This window comes from Panthera onca, chromosome D3, assembly GCF_046562875.1.
Source record: "Panthera onca isolate mPanOnc1 chromosome D3, mPanOnc1 haplotype 2, whole genome shotgun sequence".
Lineage (NCBI taxonomy): Eukaryota > Metazoa > Chordata > Mammalia > Carnivora > Felidae > Panthera > Panthera onca.
The window spans coordinates 29,684,243-29,706,329 of record NC_138350.1 but is presented as its reverse complement, the minus strand read 5'-3'; the positions used below and the strand labels follow the sequence as shown (position 1 = coordinate 29,706,329).

At 39.3% G+C, this 22,087-nt stretch overlaps 1 protein-coding gene and 2 pseudogenes across 1 annotated transcript in view; 2 read left to right on the top strand and 1 right to left on the bottom strand.

The window, feature by feature from the left end:
• The window catches only part of LOC132665715 (ankyrin repeat domain-containing protein 26-like), a 104,912-nt gene that overhangs the window by 31,678 nt on the left and 51,147 nt on the right, over positions 1 to 22,087 (bottom strand). Inside the window, exons 9-11 of the mRNA XM_081790851.1 lie at positions 20,037 to 20,207; positions 18,086 to 18,119; positions 17,382 to 17,517 (exon numbers count right to left, since the gene is read on the bottom strand). Of these exons, the coding sequence (XP_081646977.1) occupies positions 17,382 to 17,517; positions 18,086 to 18,119; positions 20,037 to 20,207 (341 nt within the window). The remainder of the gene's footprint in view (positions 1 to 17,381; positions 17,518 to 18,085; positions 18,120 to 20,036; positions 20,208 to 22,087) is intronic.
• Positions 3,744 to 6,402, top strand: LOC132665713 (endoplasmic reticulum disulfide reductase DNAJC10-like; annotated as a pseudogene).
• LOC132665716 (small ribosomal subunit protein uS8 pseudogene) lies at positions 15,891 to 16,272 on the top strand (annotated as a pseudogene).

The window sequence follows — 22,087 nt, the reverse complement described above, 5'->3', positions numbered from 1 at the left end:
ATTCAGATAGTTCCTATTAGGAAACAGAGTTCTGTGATCATAACTTGATCCAGATTGGGCCCAAGAAAGATAGATTTCCCTGAGGAAGAGGTAACTATACTGAGGAATGAAGGATGAGAAGGAGTCAATTAAGCAAAGGAGGAAGACAAGCACTCTCGACAGTCTAGAGCATGTGCCGAAGTTCCACTGTAACCTGCTTCTGGCCGACATGGAGTAACACGTACTGATTGATCTTCCTACCTGAAGCAGGCAAAAACAGACAAATTAGAATCTTAACATGATTTTCAAGACACAGAACTTCAGACAATGAAGGACAATGATCCCTGAAAACAAAACACGTTAGCCTAACACATGCCCAAGCTCACTGCCTTGAGAGAGTTTTCAGGCTACGACCCAGGAGACATAAATAATTTAAATAGATTCCACCAGACTCCTTGAGTCGAGGTGACGAAACTGAGAGTCTGGTGAATTCAAGGCACATAGAGATGACAGGTCAGCATCCAGGAGAGGAGAAAGCAGAACACAGAAAGAACCCTGGACATCTGCAGAGGGTCCCCTTTGGCTACTCAGCAGAGTAACAACCAATGCATACATGGAAGGAAGTCATCAAGGGAAAAAAATCTGAAAATATAGAGGAAACACTGCCTGGTGCTCCCACAGCACGAGGGACAGTATCTATTCACATTAGCTAGGATAGAAAAACTCATAATTTGCTTTAGGCTGATCACCTCTCTGGATTCATCCAATAATTCATAATAGCAACACTAAAGGATCCATCTGTTTGTAAGCAACCTAACTATATCTCCAAACAAAGCATGAAAAGATAACTAGAGGCATAGAAAATATTCTTTTAAAAACCAAATAGCACTTACAGAGATGTAAATTATGTTAGACATGAACAATACGATGGACAGGAATAAACACATTTTAGACATCACAAAACAAAAGACTGAAGTTTAACATTGGAAACCCGGGAGAAAACTTCAAGGGGGAAATATACAATTGCCCAAAGAGGCAGGGGAAAGGGACAGGAAAAAAAAATGGCTCAAATCTTCCTAAACTTCATGAAAACTATAATCCCACAGACCCAGGAAGGATCTGTCTAGGAAAGAAGAAATGGAAGTAAACTATTGTAATTTTCCTAAACTATATACGATGTGGTATAACATTAATGGAAGCTAGACTGTGATGTTTAACCCACAGACTATAAAACCTAAACCAACCACCACAATAGCAAAACTGAAAAGTTCTAGCTAGGAAGCCTAAATCAATAAGTGAATAAGTGAATAAATAAATAAATCATAAATGGATAAAACTGAATCATAAAAATGACTCGATTAAAAGAAAGCGGAAAAAGAAGAGAACAGGAACAAGGAGCAGATAGGACAAATGCAAATACATTCAAACAGCATGATGACAGATTCAAATCAACTATATCAATAATCACAGCAAATGAAAACGGTCTAAAAGCCTCAACTAAGACGCAGAGTGTCAGAATGGATAAAAAAGGAAGACTCAGCTATATGCTACCTATACAAAATGCACTTAAAATGTCAAGACAGAAATTTGTTCAAAAGACAGAAATATGATATAGCACACTAACACTTGACCAAAGAAGGCTGAGCTAGTGTGGCTATATGAATACCAGACAAAACAGTTTCAAAACAAAAAATTATTACCAGCAATAAACAACAGGTCATTGTATAATCATAAAAGGGTCAATGAATAGCAATCTTAAATGTTCATGGATCTGTTAATAGCTTCAAAGTACCTGGAGCAAAAATTGATAGAACTGAAAAGCGAAATAGGCAAATTCACAATTATAGTCTGATATTTCAATAGGCACAACATCAGCAAGGACACAGTAGACTTGACCACCACTCTTCTTTCCAAGGATCCATGGAACACTTACCAAAAAAGACTATACTCTGGGTCATAAAATAAATCTTAATAAAAGGAAGAAGTCAAGAGGCCTGAAGTCATAAAAGTAACCCTAACCCTAACCCTGACCACAAAGCAATCAAATCAGAAATCAAGAACAAAAATATCTCTGGAAAATACTCAACTGTTTGCGAACTACAGAACACATTGAAATATCCCCTGGGTCAAAGAAGTAATGAAAAGAGAAAAAAACTAGAAAGGATTCTGAACTGAATGAAAATGAAACCACAGTAGAATTTGTAGAGTCCTGCTTTAGTAGCACTCACATGAAGACTGATGGCACTGAATGTATACATTAAAAAAGAAGAGGGAAGTGCAATGCTCCTTGCTGCCTTTGTGGCTCCTCTGCTGCTTCCCAGGCGCCTCTCCCCACCCTGCCCCTGTGGCAGTTGGAGAGCTAGAACTTTCTTCACCTGCCCACAGAGCTGGCTTTCAGCCTGGTGGGGGCGGGATGCGCCACCTGCCCGGAATTGAAGGTGGGGGAGTAGCTGCAGGAGGTGACCACCCTACCCTGAGGTGGGCAGGGGCTGGACCACCCCGCCCCCCGCTGCCCCAGCCCCCGCCCCCCGCTGCCCCAGCCCCCGCCCCCCACACCCACGCCCCCCGACGCCACTCCCCACCCCCGCCATCCCACCCGCACCGACCCCCGCCCCCGCCAACCCTCGACCCTGCCCCCGCACCCCCAGCCACCAGGCCCCTGCTGCCCCCCCACCGACCCTCCCGCCATCCCCACCCCCCGCCCGCACCAACCCCTGACCTTGCCACCGCTTGCCTCCGCCCCCGCCACACCCCTCCCCCCATGCCCCCCCGCCCCCCCCACCCCACCCGTGCCAACCCCCGCCACTGCCAACCCCCCCCACCCCGCCCCTGCCGCCCCCACCCCCATACCCACCCTCCCCCCCCCCGCCCCTGCCACCCTCCCCCCCTCTGCTGGAGCCGGAGGCCGCGACAGTGGCGGAGGCATGGGCCCTTCTGGAAGGGAGAGCCCAATGTCTGTGAGCCTGTCTCCCCTCCCTTCCTCTCCACCCCTGCCATGGGTTTTGTGTTCTAGCTCCCCATCTTTTTCTGATTACCTACATCATCACCCTTCTTCCGGCCGGCCTCATTTCCCAGCTTCTTGCCACAGTTTCTCTCACTTAAGACTCGGTTACTCAGGCTCTTTTTACCCTAGTCCTGCCAGACACTTCGCACAACCAGCAGCACTTAATAGTCTCTTTCATGGGATGTCCCCGTCCTTCCCCTGTCCTCACATCCTATTCGGGGCTGATGGCAGCCAGGAACCCTTCCTATTGCATTTACCGGCAGTTTCCACCTGGCCCTGAGGCTTGGCGCAGATCAAGTCCACCACGTCCATGCTGCGAAGGACCCCTAGGAGAACCACTTGTCCCATGGTGGTATTGGACAAGATGTTCTCTGTTTTCCTGGGGTTGTTTATTTTAGTCTGAATATTTGTTACTCTCCACCGCTATACTTTACAAAGGTATGTTCTGGTTGCATGACAAGGAGTTAGAAATGAGCCAGAGACCATTTGCAGGTAAGGAGAAGACTTCGACATTTAGGATTAAAGGAAGAAAGGAGAAACAGAATGTTAAGAAAGTTAGATTTCTCAAAGTATTTTGATATCTTTTGTGATCTGAGGAAGTGCAGATTACTGACCCTACACAGATTGACACTTTGGGAGAAAATTTCATGATGCTTGATTCGCTCTTGGAGTAACGTAAACACAAGTTCTCAAACCTGCATATTCTCTCATCTGGTATATCTGAATGTTCACTTCCATCAGAACTTGTATAAGAGAAAGAATGGGAGTCTGGTTCAACAAAAATGACTACATCCGGGACCTGAAAAGGGTCATTCTGTTTCCTAATAGTGTATACGGCCATTTTAGTGGGCACAGATCGGGATTTTTACAGTTTACTTGGAGTATCCAGCACTGCAAGCAGTAGAGAAATAAGACAAGCTTTCATGAAATTGGCATTGAAGCTACATCCTGATTAAAAAAAAAAAAAAAAACCACGAATAACCCGGGGCGCCTGGGTGGCTCAATCAGTTGAGCGTCCACCTTCCGCTCGCTTGGGTCATGATCTCACAGGTCGTGGGTTGGAGCCCCGCATCGGGCTCTGTGCTGATGCCTTGGAGCCAGGGGCCTGCTTTGGGTTCTGTGTCTCCCTCTCTCTCTGCCCCAACCCACTTGCATTCCGTCTCTGCCTCTCTCAAAAGTAAATGAACATTAAAAAAATAATAAATAAATAAATAAACCAAACAAATGAATAACCCTAAAGTACAGAGTGATTTTTCAAAAATAAATAGAGCATATGAGGTACTCAAAGATGAAGATCTGTGGGAAAAGTATGACAAATATGGAGAAAAGGGACTTGCAGATAATCCGGCAAATGGCCCGTATGAAAGCTGGGATTATGGTTGTTATGATTTTGGTATTTATGACGATGATCCTGAAAGCAGAACACTGGATGGAAGAGAACTGGATGCTGCTGTTAATTCTGGAGAACTGTGGTTTGTGAACTTTACTCCCCAGGATGTTCACACTGCCATTAATTCGCTCCCACATGGAGAGACTGTGCGAAAGAAGTAGATGGATTACTTCGAACTGGTGCTGTTAACTGTGGTGATGATACAATGCTTTGCCGAATGAAAGGAGTCAACGGATCTCCCAGCCTCTTCCTTTTCAGGTCTGGAACGGCCACAGTGAAATATCATGGTGACAGATCAAAGGAAAGTTTGGTGAGTTTAGCCATGCAGCGTGTTAGAAGCACAGTGACGGAATTATGGACAGGAAATTTTGTTCACTCCATAGAAACTGCTTTTGCTGCTGGCGTTGGCCGGCTGATCATTTTTTGTTGCAAAGGAGGAGATTGTTTAACTTCATAGACACGACTCAGGGTCAGGGGCATGTTGCATAGTGTTTTTAATGTAGGATGGATGGACTGTGCCACCCAGGACAAACTTTGTAAAAGTTTGGTATTATGACAAGTACTACTGCCTATTTTCCTCCTGGCGCCACATTAAATAACAGAGAGAAAAGCAGGGTTTTGTTCCTTAATTCATTGGATGCTAGAGAAATATATTTGGAAATCGTGCATAGTCTTCCAGATTTTGAACTGCTTTTGGCAAATACACTAATGGGTCGATTGGCTCGTCATTGGTGGCTCTTATTGTTTAGTTTTGGAAAACATGAAAATTCAAATGATCCTGAGTTGAAGAAACTCAAAACTCTACTCCAAAGTGAACATATTCAAGTTGGCAAGGCTGACTGTGCCTCTGCACCAGACATCTGTAGTAATCGCTCTATATTTCAGCCATGTCTAGCAGTATTTAATGGACAAGGAACCAAAGAATATGAAATTCATCACGGAAAGAAGATTCTATATGATATACTGGCCTTTGCCAAAGAAAGTGGTAATTCTCATGTTGCCACGCCTGGACCTCAAAATTTTCCTGCCGATGACAAGGAACCGTGGCTTGTTGATTTGTTTGTGCCATGTTGTCCACCATGTCGAGCTTTATTGCCAGAGTTACGAAAAGCCTCAAAGCATCTGTGTGGTCAGCTTACGTTTGGTACACTAGATTGTACGGTTCACGAGGGACCCTGTAACACATAAAGCATTCAGGCGGATCCAACAACAGTGGTATTGAACCAATCCAAGGTTCATGAGTATGAAAGACATCACTCTGCTGAACAACAGATCTTGGAATTCATAGAGGATCTTAGGACTCCTTCAGTGATCTCCCTGACGCCCACCACTTCCAATGAACTAGTTAAACAAAGAAAACATGATGAAGTCTGGATGGTTGACTTCTACTCCCCGTGGTGTCATCCATGTCAAGGCCTAATGCCAGAATGGAAAAGAATGGCCCAGACACTAACTGGACAGTTACTGTGGGCAGTATAGACTGCCAACAGTATCGTTCTTTTTTGTGCCCAAGAAAATGTTCAGGGATACCCTGAGATAAGATTTTTCCCCCAAAACCAAATAAAGCTTTTAAGTATCACAGTTACAATGGTTAGAAGAGAGATTTGGGGTCTAGGATTTCTACCTCAAGCATCCACAGATCTAATGCCTCAGACTTTCGATGAAAAAGTTATGCAAGGGAAAAATCACTGGGGGATTGAATTCTATGCTCCTTGGTGTGGACCTTGCCAAAATTTTGCTCTCGAGTTTGAGCTCTTGGCTAGGATGATGAAAGGAAAAGTGAAAGCTAGAAAAGTCGACTGTCAGGCTTATGCTCAAGCATGCCAGAAAGCTGGCATCAGAGCCTATCTGACTGTTAAATGTTATCCCTATGAAAAAGCAAAGAGAAACATTTGGGGAGAGCAAATAGATGCCAGAGATGCAAAAGCGATCGCTGCCTTAATATATGAAAAACTGAAAAATCTCCACACTCATGGAAAGAGAGAGAAGGATGAACTTTAATGATGTGAAGATGAAGAAAAAAGAGAAAAGGAATTCTAACACATGACATCAGAGGATCATCTTTGTAGGATGTTGCTACATTCTGGGTCAGAATAAAGGAACACTATCTCAGAAATGGAATCGCACCGTCTGAATTCTGTACAACATTGGTATAAATGAAGGGTCTGCAAGCTTTTTCTGTAAAAGGCCAAACTGTAAATATTTAAAGCTTTGTAGACCATGTACATTTGTCACATAGTCCTTTGTTTTTGCTTTGTTTACAACCCTTTAAAAAGTCTGAAAACTTTTCTTAGCTCAGGGCCATACCCAAACAGGCCAAGCCACATTCAGTCCATGGGCCATAGATTGCTAAGCCCTGGAAATGATACTAAAACTGCCTGGCTCAAACAGGAGCCTGCTCTGTCACGTACAGACACGTCTAGGGTCTATTCCTTAAAGTTTTGTGGCTGGCCTGAAAGGAAATAACTTGGTATTTAGTTACCTGTCTTAAAAATTGTGTGAAATGGCCACAATGTGGCCAGCAGATACCTGATTTTCTGCTGTATTTTAGTGAAGAGATTTTCTTCTTTTTTCTTTCTAAAGGTTGAAGAACTGAATTTAATTTTTCACAATTGAGAAAAATTTTGGTAAAATAACTCCAATAGATTTCTACAGCATCTGGAAGAAGAAGAACGAAGAGGAAGAAGAAGAAGAAGAACAAGAAGAAGGAGGAGGAGGAGGAGGAGGAGAATGGGAGGGGGACGAAGAAGGAGAGGAGGAAGAAGGAGAGGAAGAAGAGGAAGAAGAAGATGAGGAAGAAGAGAGGTCTGTTGGTTCCACCTTTAGAAACTAGAACAAGAAAACAAATTAAAGCCAAACCAAGCAGACAAAAGGAACTAATAAAACTCAAAGTCAAAATCACATGAAAGAAAGCAGAAAAATGATAGAGAATAATTGATGAAACTAAATGCTTTCAGGAGGTGAAAAAAAGGGATAAATTTCTACCAAGACTGATCCTGAAATGAAGAGAAACAAAGGAAATATTAACAATATATCAGAAATTAGTAATATACCATTACTAGACATTCACAGATACTAAAAAAATAACAAAGTAATATTATGAACTTTATATAATTAATTTGACAATTCAGATGCAGTGGGTAAATCCCGTGGAAGACAGAAATTAGCAAGCTCAATCAAGAATAAGGGGTACCTGGCTGGCTCAGTTGGTAGAGCATGTGACTCTTGATCTCTGGATTGTGAGTTCAAGCCCCATGTTGGGTGTAAAGATTGCTTAAAAATAAAATAAAGTAAAATGAAATGAAATGAAATAAAATAAATAAAATAAAGGAAAAAAAAAGAATAGATTAGCTAACTAACTCTATATCTATAAAAGAAACTAAAGTCTTAGTTAAAGATCTTTCCACACAAAACAATTCCAGGGCCAAGTGGCTACTCTGGTAAATTCAACCAACATTTTAGGAACAGATGTCATCTAGTCTACACAAAGTCTCCCCAAAAAATGGAGAGGAGAAATATTTCTCCCCTCATTCTATAGTGCTAGCATTACCTGAAACCAAAAGTAGACAAAGATACTATAAGAAAGAAAATTCTGTCATAAGCATGGGAATAAAATTTCTGAAGAAACCATCCACAAATCAAATCTAACACCACATTAAAGAGGGGGTGAGTCAACATGACAGAGAAGCAGGGGGACGTGAAATCACCGAGTCCCTCAAACACAGCAGTGAGGCAAGAAGATGTGGAAATCTAGGAATCCGGGCTACAGAGTGACATAAACATCTCCAGGGGCCCAGGGGGACAACTTGCCAGGTCATGGAGACTTTTAATCTATTTTTTCTGCACCTCTTCTGTATCTCCTTCTTCTTTATTTTCCTCTCTCTCTCTCTCTCTCTCTCTCTCTCTGTCTCTGTCTCTCTCTCTCTCTCTCTCTCTTCCCTCCTTAGATTAAGTTGTATAGTTTCTCTGATTCTCTGCCTGGTCAATTTTTTGTCTTCTTCTCTTTTCCCTTGCCCCTGTCATTTCTCCCTTTGTATGGGATAAGACATCTTCCATCACCGCCTCCCCAACTCTTTAAATTCTTTTCCAAGGTTACATTATGAAGAAATCTAAGCACACCTAGTGGAATGGCCAACCCACCAATAGGAGTAGGGAAATAAAGCAACCAGAATCACAACAACAGAGAGCATGAAACACACTCCAAAAATACCTGTTGAAGGGCCAGGCCCTGGACAGTGTATGACCCCTTTTTAAAATAGTAGTAGGGGCGCCTGGGTGGCTCAGTCGGTTAAGCGTCCGACTTCAGCTCAGGTCATGATCTCGCGGTCCGTGAGTTCGAGCCCCGTGTCGGGCTCTGTGCTGACAGCTCAGAGCCTGGAGCCTGTTTCAGATTCTGTGTGTCCCTCTCTCTCTGACCCTCCCCCGTTCATGCTCTGTCTCTCTCTGTCTCAAAAATAAATAAACGTTAAAAAAAATTAAAAAAAAATAGTAGTGCTCTCAGGTGCAGGACACATGACAACTAGGAAAACACATAAAATACTGAACACTGATGAAATGGAAGAATTCTCCTCAAAAGAAACTCCAGGAAGAAATGACAGCTAAAGAACTGCTCAAAACAGATATAAACAATAAATATATCGGTTCAAGAATTTAGAATAATAGTTGTAAGATTAACAGCTGAGCTTACAAAAAAGCATAGAAGACAGCAGAGAATCTATTGCTGCAGGGATCAAGGAACTAAGAAATAGTCACAATTAAGAAATATTGTAAATAAGATGCAAAATAAACTAGATGCAGTAATAGCAAGGATGGAGGAAACAGAGGGGAGAATAAGTGACATAGAAGATGAAATTATGGAAAATGATGAAGCCAAGAAAAAGGGTGATAAGAAAATATTAGACCATGAGGGGAGTATTAGAAAACTAAGTGATTCAATGAAATGCAGTAATATCGATATCATCAACGTTCCAGCATAAGAGAGAGAGAAAAGGGCAGAAGGTTTACCTGAACAAATTATAGGTGACAACTTCCTTAATCTGGAGAAGGAAGCAGACAACTCCCTTCAGATTCAACAGGAATAGGTCTGTGTCCAGCAGGCACAGACAACTCCCTTCAGATTCAACAGGAATAGGTCTTCTCCACAGCATATCATAGTGAAACTGGCAAATTACAAAGAGAAAGAGAGAATTCTGAAAGCAGCAAGGGACAAACGGGCCTTAACCTACAAGGGTAGACACATATGGGTAGTAACAGACCTGTCCACTGAAACTTGGCAGGCCAGGAGGGGATGGTAGGAGAAAGTCCATGTGCTGAACAGGAAAATATGCAGCTAAGAATCCTTTCTCCAGCAAGGCTGTCATTCAGAATAGGAGAGATAAGCTTTCCCAGAAAAACAAAAACTAAAAGGGCTCATGACCACTAAACCAGCCCTGCAGGAGATCCTCAGGAAGACAATGTGAATGGAATGTTGCCAAGTCTACAAAGGACCAGAAACATCACCACAAGCATGGAACCTACAGACAACACAATGACACTAAACCCATATCTTTAAATAATCACTCTGAATGTGAATGGACTAAATGCCCCTATCAAAACACACAGGGTATCAGAATGGATTAAAAACAACAACAACAAAGTCCATCTATATGCTGTCTACAAGAGACTTATTTTAGACATGAGGACACCATTAGATTGAAGGTTAGGGGATGGAGTACCATGTATTATGCTACTGGAAGTCAAAAGAAAGCTGGAGTAGCCATAATTAGATGAGATTTCAAACTACAGACTCTAACAAGAGATGAAGAAGGGCAATATGTCATAGTTAAGGGATCTATCCATCAAGAAGAGCTAACAATTGTAAATGTTGGTGGCCCCAACGTGAGACCCCACAAATATATAAATCGATTAATCACAAACATAAGCAATCTTATTGATAATCATATGGAAATTGTAGGTGACTTTAATACTCCCTTACAACAATGGACAGATCATCTAGGCAGAAAATCAATAAAGAAACAAAGGTTTTGAATGATACACTGGACCAGATGGATTTGACAGACCTATTCAGAACTTTTCATCCAACAGCAGCAGAATACACATTCTTCTCGAGTACACGTGGAACATTCTCCAAAACAGATCACACAGTGGGTCACAAAACAGCCCTCAATAAATGTAAAAGAACTGAGATCATACCATGCATATTTTCAGATCACAACACTATGAAACTTGAAATCAAACAAAAGAAAAAGTTTGGAAAGCCTCTGAACGCATGGAGGTTAAAGAACATCCTATTGGAGAAAGAATGGGTCAACCAGACGATGAAAAGAGAAATTTAAAAAATATGGAGGCAAATGAAAATGAAAACATGACAGTCCAAACCCTTTGGGATGCAGCAAAGGCATCCCTAAAAGGAAAACACATTGCAATCCAGGCATTTCTCAAGAAATAAGAACAATCCAAAATACAAAATCGAACCTCACACCTAAAGAAACTAGAAGAAGAAGAGCAAAGAAACCCTACAGCCATTAGAAGAAATAATAAAGATTAGAGCAGAAATAAACACTATAGAATCCAAAAAAAACCCCAAAAAACAAAACACAAAACACAAAAGGGTAGAACAGATCAGTGAATCTAAGAGCTGCTTTTTTTTTTTAACGAAGCTAGCATTACCTTGATTCCCAAAACAGATAGAGACCCCACTAAAAAGGAGAATGCCAGGCCAATGTTCCTGATGAACATGGATGCCAAAATTCTTAACAAGATACTAGCAAATCCAATACGGCAGTGTATGAAAGAATTCTTCACCATGATCAAGTGGGATTCATTCCTGGGCTACAGGGCTGGTTCAATATTCGCAAATCAATCAAAATGATACATCACATTAACAGAAGAAAGGATACGATCATCCATATGATCCCGTCAATAAATGCAGAAAAAAACATTTGACAAACTACGGCATCCTTTGTTAAGAAAAACCTTCAAGAAAGTTGGGATAGAAGGAACATACCTTAACATCATAAATGCCATATATGAGAAGCTCGCTGCTAATAGCATCCTCAATGGGGAGAAACAGAGAACTTCCTGTCCCCCCCCCACACACACCGGAGATAAGGAACATGAAAGGGATGTCCACTCTCACCAGTGTTGTTTACCATGGTGTTGGAAGTCCTAGCCTCAGCAATCACAACAAAATGAAATAAAACTCATCCAAATTGGCAAAGAAGTTAAACTTTCACTTTTCACAGATGACATGATACTCTACATGGAAAACCCGAAAGACTCCACCAAAAAGCTGCTCGAACTGATACATGAATTCAGCAAAGTCACAGGATACAAAAATCAACACACAGAAATTGATTGCACTTCTATATACCAATAATGAAGCCACAGAAAGAGAAATCAAGAAACTGAGCTCATTTACAATTACACCAAGAACCATAAAATACCTAGGGATCAACCTAACCAAAGATATAAGAGATTTGTATCCTGAAAACTATAGAAAAAATATCAAAGAAATTGAAGAAGACACAAAGAAATGGAAAAACATTCCATGCTCATGGACTGGAAGAAGAAATATCATGAAAATGTCGATACGACCCAAAGCAATCTACACATTCAATGCAATCCCAATCAACATTGCACTGGCACTCTTCTCAGAGCTAGAACAAACAATCCTAACATTTGTATGGAACCACAAAAGATCCCAGATAGCCAAAGTAATGTTGAAAAAGAAAACCAAAGCTGGAGGCGTCACAATCGCAGACTTTAGCCTCTACTACAAAGCTGCAATCATCAAGAGAATATACTATCGGCACAAAAAGAGACACAAAGGTGAATGGAATAGAATAGAGGATCCAGAAATGGACCCACAAATGTATGGCCAACTAAACCTTGGCAAAGCAGGAAAGAGTATTCAATGGAAAAAAGATAGCCTCTTTAGCAAATGGTGCTGGGAGAACTGGACAGCACCATGCAGAAGAATGAAACTGGACCAGTTTCTTACACCATACATAAACTCAAAATGGATGAAAGACCTCAATGTGAGAGAGGAAACCATCAAAACCCTAGAGGAAAACACGGGCCACAACCTCTTTGACCTTGGCCACAGCAACTTCTACTCAACACATCTCTGAAGGCAAGGGACATAAAAGCAAAATTGGACTATTGGGACCTCATCAGGGTAAAAACTTCTGCACTGCAAAGGAAACAATCCACAAAATTAAAAGGCACCAATGGAACGGGAGAAGATATTTGCAAATGACATAAAGGATTAGTATCCATACTCTATAAAGAATTTACCAAACTCAATACCTGAAAAACAAATAATCCAGGGAAAGAATGGGCAGAAGACATGAATAGACACTTTTCCAAAGACAAAGACACTTTGTCTTCCAAAGAAGACATCCAGATGGCCAACAGGCACATGAAAGGATGTTCAACGTCGCTCATCATCAGGGAAATACAAATCAAAACCACAGTGAGATACCACCTCACACCGGTCAGAGTCGATAAAATTAACAACTCAGGAAACAACAGATGCTGGTGAGGATGTACAGAAGTGGGAACTCTCTTGCACTGTCGGTGGGAATGCACGGTTGGTGCAGCTGCTCTGGAAAACAGTGTGGAGGTTGGTTCCTCAAAAAATTAAAATAGAATTACCCTACAACCCAGGAATTGCACTACTAGGCATTTATCCAAGGGATACAGGAGTGCTGATTCATAGGGGCACATGTACCCCAACGTGTATAGCAGCACTATCAACAATTGCCATATTATGGAAAGAGCCCAAATGTCCATCAACTGATGAATGGGTAAAGAAGATATGGTTTATCTATATGATGGATATTACTTGGCAGTGAGAAAGAATGAAACCGTGCCATTTGCAACAACATGGATGGAATTGGAGGGTAGTATATGAAGTGAAATAAGGCAGTCAGAGAAAAACAGATATCCTGTTTTCACTCATATGTGGATTTTGAGAAACGTAACAGAAGAACATGGGGGAACAGAAGAGGGAAAAATCATTTCAGACAGGGAGGCAAACCATGAGAAACTCTTAAATGTAGAGAACAAACTGAAGGTTCATGGAGGGGTGGGGGAAAGGGGAGAATGGGTGATGGGCATTGAGGAGGGCACTTGTTGGGATGAGCACTGGGTGTTGTATGTAAGTAATGAATCTTGGGATTATACTCCCAAAGCCAAGAGCACAATATATACACTGCATGTTAGCTAACGACAATAAATGATAATTAATTAATTAATTAATTAAACTATAGCCATGGGGGGGGGTGGAATCTAACAATACACTAAGGGATAATTTGTTATGACCAAATGGTGTTTATCCAAGAAATGCAGAGTTGGTTTAAGATTCGAAAACCAATTAGTGTTATTCACCATATTAACAAACTTTTAAAAAAGGAAAATTATATGATCATCTCCATAGGTAAAATAAGTCCCTTGTCAAAATTCAACATCCCATTCCAGATAAAAACTTTCAGCAATCCTGGAATACAAGGGAACTTCAATATGATTTAAAACAAAACAAAACAAAACAAGTCATGATAACTCTACATCTAACGTTACATGTAATGGTAAAAAACTGAATGCACTTCCTAGATCAGGAAGAAGACAAGTAGGACATGCACTGAATGACTTTTTCTCTTCAGCACTATACTAGCAGTTCTAGCCAATGCAATCAAACAAGAAAAAGCAACAAAGGACATCCAAATAGAAAATGAACTGCAAGTGTCTCTATAGCAATGCCATGGTCACAAAATAGAAGTTGGCAAACTCCCACCAGTGGGCCACGTTACTTGTTTTGGTACATTAAATTTTATCAAAATACAGCCATGTCCATTAATGTATGCAGTATCTATTGACTGCCCTTATAGTACAATGGCAAAGCTGTTTAGTTGCGACAGAGAATGTATTGGCTACAAGTCTACAATATTTACCATTGTTAGTAAAATAGTAATTAAAAGTGAATTTTAATGAACTTTGCTTATGTAGAAAATCTGACAGAATTAAGAAAAATGCTACTAGAATTAATGAATTTATAGTGGCACATGGATGACTCAGTCGGTTGAGTGTCTCTTGATTTCAGCTCAGGCTATGATCCCAGAGTCATGGGATGGAGCCCTATGTCAGGCTCGCACTGAGCATGGAGACTGCTTAAGATTCTCTCTCTCTCTCTCTCTCTCTCTCTCTCTCTCTCTCTCTCTGTCCCTCTCCCCTACTCATGTACTCTCTCTAAAATTAAATATATGTATACATATAAATTTATCAAGGTTGGAAGATACAGAATCATTACACAAAAATCAACTGTATTTCTATATACTAGCTATAAAGAATCAAAAATAAAATTTCAGGGCACCTGGGTGCCTCAGTTGGTTAAGCGCTGGGCTCTGGCTCTGGTCATGATCTCACCGTTGGTGAGTTCAAGCCCCACGTCGGCTCTGTACTGACAGCTTGGAGCCTGGGGCCTGCTTCAGATTCTGTATCCCTCTCTCTCTGCCCCTCCCCAACTCATGCTCTGTCTCTCTCTCAAGGGTAAACATTACAAAAAAAAAATTTAATTTAAGATATATTATTTACAACTGCACTGAAAATAAAAAATAATCACAGTTAATATCATAAAAGACAGAAAGACCTATACATTAAAAACTACAAAATATTACTGAGAAAATTTTAAAAGACCTATATCAAGGGAGAGATATATCCTCTGTTCAGGGGTTAAAAAATTCAATATTGTCAAGAAGTCAATTCTCCCCAAATAAATCTGTAGATTCAACATAATCTAAACTTCATTTCCAGAAGACCACCAGAGTTGGGGTTTTGTTTGTTTGTTTGTTTTAAGAAACTGACAAACTGATTCTAAAATTCACGTGGAAATGCAAAGGATCCAGTGTAGCAAAAGAACACTGAAAAGAACCAAGCAGGACGACTAACACTACCTGATTTCAAAAATTCTTATAGACTGGCAGTGATTAAAACAGCATAATATTGGTGCAAAGATGGCCAAAGAGATCAATGAGACAGAATAGAGCCCATAAATAAACCCACACATATATGGCCAACTGATTATGACCAGGGAGCAATGGCATAAAGTGGAGAAAACACAGCCTTTTCAATAAATGGTGCTGGAACAACTGGATATCCATATACAAAAGAATGAACTTGTATCCATACTTTATATCATAAAAAAGAATATAAAATGGGTCATAGATCTAAATGTGAGACCTAAAACTATAACACTTCTAAAAGAAAGCATGAGAGAAAAACTTTGTGACCTTGTGCTAGGCAAAGATTTCTTAGATATGAAAACCAAAAGCAACAGTCATACAAGAACAAATGAATGCGTAAACTGGACTTCACCAAAAAGAAAAACTGCTCTTCAAAAACACTGTTGAGAGAAGGAAAAGTCACAGACTGGGAGAAGAAAAACCTTGCAAAAAAAAAAAAGAGAGGTGATAAAGGAACTGTATCTAGCTCTTTCCACCATCTTTCTGTGCCACCATCATGATGCATGTGAATGTCGTGGCAGATGCTCCCCAAAGCATAACAATACTGAAAAGAGAAGCAGACGCCAGGTTCTTACGAGGCCGTGCTCCAAAGACATTGTCCACTTTCTAACTGTGATGATGAAGCATGGTTACACTGGTGAATTTAAAACCATTGATGATCACAGAGTTGGGAAAATTGTTGTGAACCTCACAGGCAGGTTAAGCAAGCATGGAGTGACTGGCCCCAGAACTGATGGACAATGCAAAGATCTAGAAAAATGGCAGAATAATCTGCTCGGTTTGGTTTCATTATACTGACCACCTCAGCTACAGTCATGGACCATGAAGAAGCAAGATGAAAACACACAGAAGGGGAAATCCTGGGATTATTTTTCTAGGGATGTAATACGTATGTGCAAATAAAATGCCTCAGTGGAAAACAAAAACAAAAACAACCACAAAAAAAAAAACAAAAAGAAAACAAAATAAGAAGGAACTGTGTCTAGAATATACAAAGAATTCTGAAAACTCAACAAGTAAGAAAACAAACAAATTTTTAAAATAAAAAACAATTTGGACAATTCAAAGAAGATATACAGATGGCAAGCAAGCATGTGAAAATATGGTCAACATCGTCAGTTATTAGGAAAATGTATATTCAAACCATAATGATATATAAAATATCCATCTGAATGGCTAGGATTTAAAAAGCTGACAATACTAAGTGTTCATGAATATGTATGCAGGAATTGGTGCTCTCACAGACTGCTGGTGGGAATGGAAAACGGTACAACTCCTTTAGAAAACGATTTGGCAGCTTCATAATAAGGGAATATAAAGGGACATGAGATTTTTAAGGGTGATGAATATGTTAACTGTCTGGATTGCGGTTATCATTTCATACGTGTAAACATATGTCAAAACTATCAAATGACTTCATATATGTGCAGTTTACCTAACTAAAGCTGTTGGAAACGAAAAGCTCTTTCACAGGAAGAAACGTCTAAAACAGTGGATAAGACACAGATGGAAAGAAGGATGTCAAACAATACAAGATGAAGCCAGAGGACTGTGGCCTTTTAACCTAATAGCAATGAGAAGTAACAGCTAAGCTTTAAGCAAGGAGGTAACATGATGAAATACACATTTTTTTGAATATGTAATATTTATGGTTGCAGTGCAGACCAAGGTCCTGGGAGGTTGAACGGCAGGGAAAACGGTCCTGAGGTTATTTCAGTCATCTAGGAGAAAAATAATGACCTGACCTGGGTGAAGGCACAGAAGAGAAGCAGAGTTAACAGACACGTTAGATGTGCCATTCCCACTAAGAAAGGTACAGTAGAAATGATGACTCTTTGGCTGAGAGGATACAATAGTTCTCCTTTTATTTTAATATAAAACATATTTCTGAGTTGAACAGCTCTACAATACAGCAGTGTTCTATGGTGCAGTACTAGGCAAGGTGTGCACATATTACTACAGCCATATACGTAAAAAGGCTTCCTACCTTTACAATCCATGCCAAGTTGTTCAATCAGCAACATGAAATTCTTAGAGTAAGGCAACTCACAATCCTCTGAGGCTGTTTCAGATGACTGAATGAAGTCGACAAGGTCATCCATAGAAGTAATTTGCTTTTTGACCTACAAATAAAGAATACCATTTCAAAATGTCCCCCAAATATTTATAAAATATACAAGGTGTAGAGAAGCGATAAATACCCATCTTTTTATAAAAGCAAACACAGGGGCACCTGAGTGGCTCAGTCGGTTGAGCATCTGACTCCATTGTGGCTCGGGTCATGACCTCAGGGTTCCTGAGTTTGAGTCCCATGTTGACCTCCACAATGTCAGCATGGAGCCTGCTTGGGATTCTCTCTCCCCCTCTCCCCCTGCCCCTCCCCCACTTGTGCGTGCTCTCTCTCAAAATACATTTTAAAAATAAGTGAATAAACATTTAAAAGAGACTTTTTAAAAGAACGGATTTTTATCAAAAAGATACCGTTATCAATAGCTAGTATTTCTAAGTAACTTTTTCACAGCAAATGTCTCTACAACAAAGGAAGATTTTCTATTTTTTCACTACATCTTTCATAAAGTATTTTTTTTTGGCCACTGAACAATATCTCTAATAAATATTTATCAAAATAATATAATAAAATAAAAATAAAATAAATAAATAAAATAAAATTACATTGTCTATTTTTCTTACCTTGTTCTTTTTCTTAGAAATTTTCTTTGCAGGTCTGAAAAAACCCAACAACTCTTTTCAGGCAAATCTTAAATACTTAAAATACAAAGAATATTTAAATCTATTGTTTCTGATATAAAATCTCTGCATTTGAAACTAATTTTCTACAAAGGGGATTAAACAATAGAGTAACATTAAACAGCATAGAAAATATACTGCTACTAATATTAACAAAGGATTAGACGTATCCAGGTGTAATACATGTGCTGCTGAAGCGAGAACAACAAAGTACTAAATTTAGATAAAAACTAACAAAAGCAAAGGAAAATCCTAATGCTACTTGCATTATTTGATAGGCATGATACCATTGTTTTTGTTGTTGTCATTTTTACTAAAAATAAGCTTTTACTAGCACTAAAACCTACTTGGAAAGTGCAAGTTAAGTCCCTATATGAAAGGACCCCTTTTGAACAATCGTGATATTAACGTGTTGAAGACTCACTGTGCAACTACTCTCTAGGCATTACTATGAGCACTTTACATGTCTTCAAGGCATTTGAAGCCCCACAACAATCTTATGAAGTAGGTTAGTATAGTAGGTATTTTACACAGGAAGAAAATGAGGCACAGAAAGTCGAAGTGACTTGCCCAAGAGGCCCTAATCGCTGGCCAAGAACAGACCCTGAATTCAAACCCAGGAATGTGCCTTCAAAGCATGTGTTTGATAACATGTGGTTAAAGTAATACTTAAGTGTTTCTAACTAATATAATAGCAAATGAATCTACATTATTATTCTATTTCTAGCTATAGCTGTACATAACAATTTGAATCTTACACATTCTTTTAAGAGACTTTATACCTAGGCAATATTGGAAATCTACTTTCAATAAACTACAGATTTGCTTCTTCTAGAGAAGTTCATCAACAGGCATTCATTCGTTCATTCAACTGTTTATTCCCACATTCAACACATACTTATTGAACATATAATCTGTGTCAATGACACTGCTGGTACAGGAAGCATGGTTTTTGTAATTTAGAGCTTTCCAGTCCAAAAGGAATAATCTGTGATGGGTTACTAGTTTATTTTCCAATTGTAAATAAACAAAATCTTCCCCTTTCCCCAGAACGTAAATAAATATTAACTTGATATAACCAGATACTTTCAAGTCCCTAACAAAATCATAGCTATTCGTGATGCTATCAAAGGCACTGAATACCTGAAATCATCAAGGAAGGATTAGTTCTATTCAGAATGGCCTCAGTGTTTGCATACATTTATTATAAGTGTGAGTGTATATATATACACACACATATACTTATATATTCATATAGAATTCATACAGAGGTATATATATATATATATATATATATATATATACCTGCATACATGCATATATATATTTTTAAATCTGCACATTCAATTATAGGAGAATACCCCATTGTGGAACCAATTCTGAATAAACCAACTTCTTCCACAAAATTACATGAATAGGAGTACTAAAGACAATTACTATAATCTTTAAAAGATACTGTAATACACTCAACAAAGTTCCTAATGTTTGGAAACGCAAACAAAATTAAATTAACTAACCATGTCTATCTCTATTGATCATTTCCAACAGCATACATACTCTAAAATCTCCCATCTTAAAATAAGAAGAGCAAGACAATGCCTTTGCAACTCACATTCTTTTTCAGTTATCATCCATTTCTCTATTACCTTTCCCAATTAAAATGCTCTAAGGAGTTGTTTACACTTACTCATCTTCCATGCTTCCATGGTGACTACTGAAACTGCTCCTTGACAAAGTCACTTACCCTCATCATAACTTTTCAAGCAGTGTGTTTGATATGTTGAGTATTTCTTGCTTTAGCTTGGACCTACCTACACTACAGCATCGTATTTCCACAAAAGGTAATCACGGCTAAAATTCCTTCACAGGCACATAAAGAATTTATAGATTTTACCTGCTTTCATGCTGATCCTTTACACTGAAATGGCTGCCATCATTCTTTTGTAGTGGACCACCAGTTAGGGAATCGGCCTTCTTCAACACTGGTGTGATCACAGCTCCTTTTGATGTCCCTGTTTCATTTTCACCTTCATTTAACTTCTTCATATGTAAACCAGGTTCACTCCTTAAAAAAAAAAAGCCATAAAAAAGCCAATGTTTTCTAATAATTTTACTGATAAAGAATAAAAAGACATTTTCATTAAGTTCTGAATTTTACCCATCTGACTTAATTTATTAATTCAGAGAACAGTGCTGAAATACCAACAATACACAAGGAAATACTCATCTGTTGCTTCAAACACAGATAAGTATACAATTATAATACAATGTGATTTGTAAGAATTGACATGTGAAAAGCTGTAAGTGAGGACAAGAAAGGCTTTATTGAAGAGGGAAAATAAACAGGAGAGGTCACCAGGAAAAGAAACGGGAGAAAACCATTTTCTTAGAGATTAGAATGTAAGCACAAAGATTACATAGATGGCATCTAGGTGCCTTGAAAGGAAAAGTATACTTTTAGGAACTTGGAAAAAAAGCATAAGATACATGGAACCAAGTAGTAAGAGTCAGGAAAGAAATTCTGACTCAGACATGGGGAGTAATAACTAGATTTGTGCTATATTTTCGGCTTTTCTTTTAAATATAAAAATGCTTCATTTCAACAAAGTTTTAAAATAGCACGAGGTCCATATAACATGAAAGAAGAAATCAGGGAAATATCTTAGGGGCAAAACTACTTTTAAAATACCCATATGTCAGAGCGATATCAGTATCATAGCTGAGTAAGATATACCTTGTTGTGTCTCCCCACCTACAACAAACTGGCATCTTATCCACCCAAGGGCAAAACTACCTTTGCAGGAGCTGTGGGAATCTAGCACCATATCCCAAGGGACCGAGGAAAAGTCTTGCCTACCCGTGCATCAGGTAACAGGCATACATACTACAGTCTAATCTGTGGACCTAGCAATAGCCCATAAAGTGCCTCCAGTCCCTCCCTCTCAGCTACATCTGGGAGTCCCTCCCTAGAAAACACTGTCTAGGATAATCACCCAGGGATGAGAGAGCCTATTTGGAAAACCAGGTGTCCTGCAGAGAATTTCCAGCATACCACTGGAGCAAAAAATCAGGGTTGGACACACTGAAGAGGTAGTCATTAAAGACTGGAGGAGGTGACTGCTACTTCAAATGCAAAGAAAGCAATGCAAAATTGCAAAGAATATGAAATATCAAGGAAATATGATACCATCAAAGGATCACAATAATCTTCCAGTAATCAATCAGAAACACATGGAGATCTGTAATTTATTCAAAAGAGAATTCAAAAACAGCAGTTTTAAGGAAACTCAGTGAGTTACAAGAAAAACACAAAAAGCCAACTCACTAAAATCAGAAAAAACACTCTATGAACAAAATGAGAAGCTTAACAAAGAGCTGGAAATAGTAAAAACTGACTAAACAAAAATCCTGGAGCTGAAGTGTATAATGAAGGAGATGAAAAAAGCAAGAGTGATCACTGACAGGAAATGGATCAAGCAAAAACAAAAACAAATGTGAATTTAAAGACAGGAACTATCAAATTATCCAGTCAGCAGAGAACAAAGTAAAAAGAATGAAAAAGAGTGAGGAAAGACTATGTGACTACAAGTGAACCCTCATAAGGGTATTGGCAATTTCTCAGCAGAAACCTTACATACCAGGAGGCAGTGGGACTATACATATTCAAAGTGCTAAGAGAAAAAAGACTACCAATCAAGAATACTTTACTCAGCAAAATTACCCTTTGGAAATCAAGTCAAATAAATACATTTGATACACCGCATTAACAGGATAAAAAAAAATCATATGATCATCCCAGCATGTGAGGAAAAAGCATTTGACAAAATTCAACATCTTTTCAGGATAAAAACTCTCAATAAAGTGGGTACTGAATTATCACACCTGGACATAGTGAAGTCCAATATGATAAGCCCATGGCCAACATCATATGCAGTGGTAAAAAAC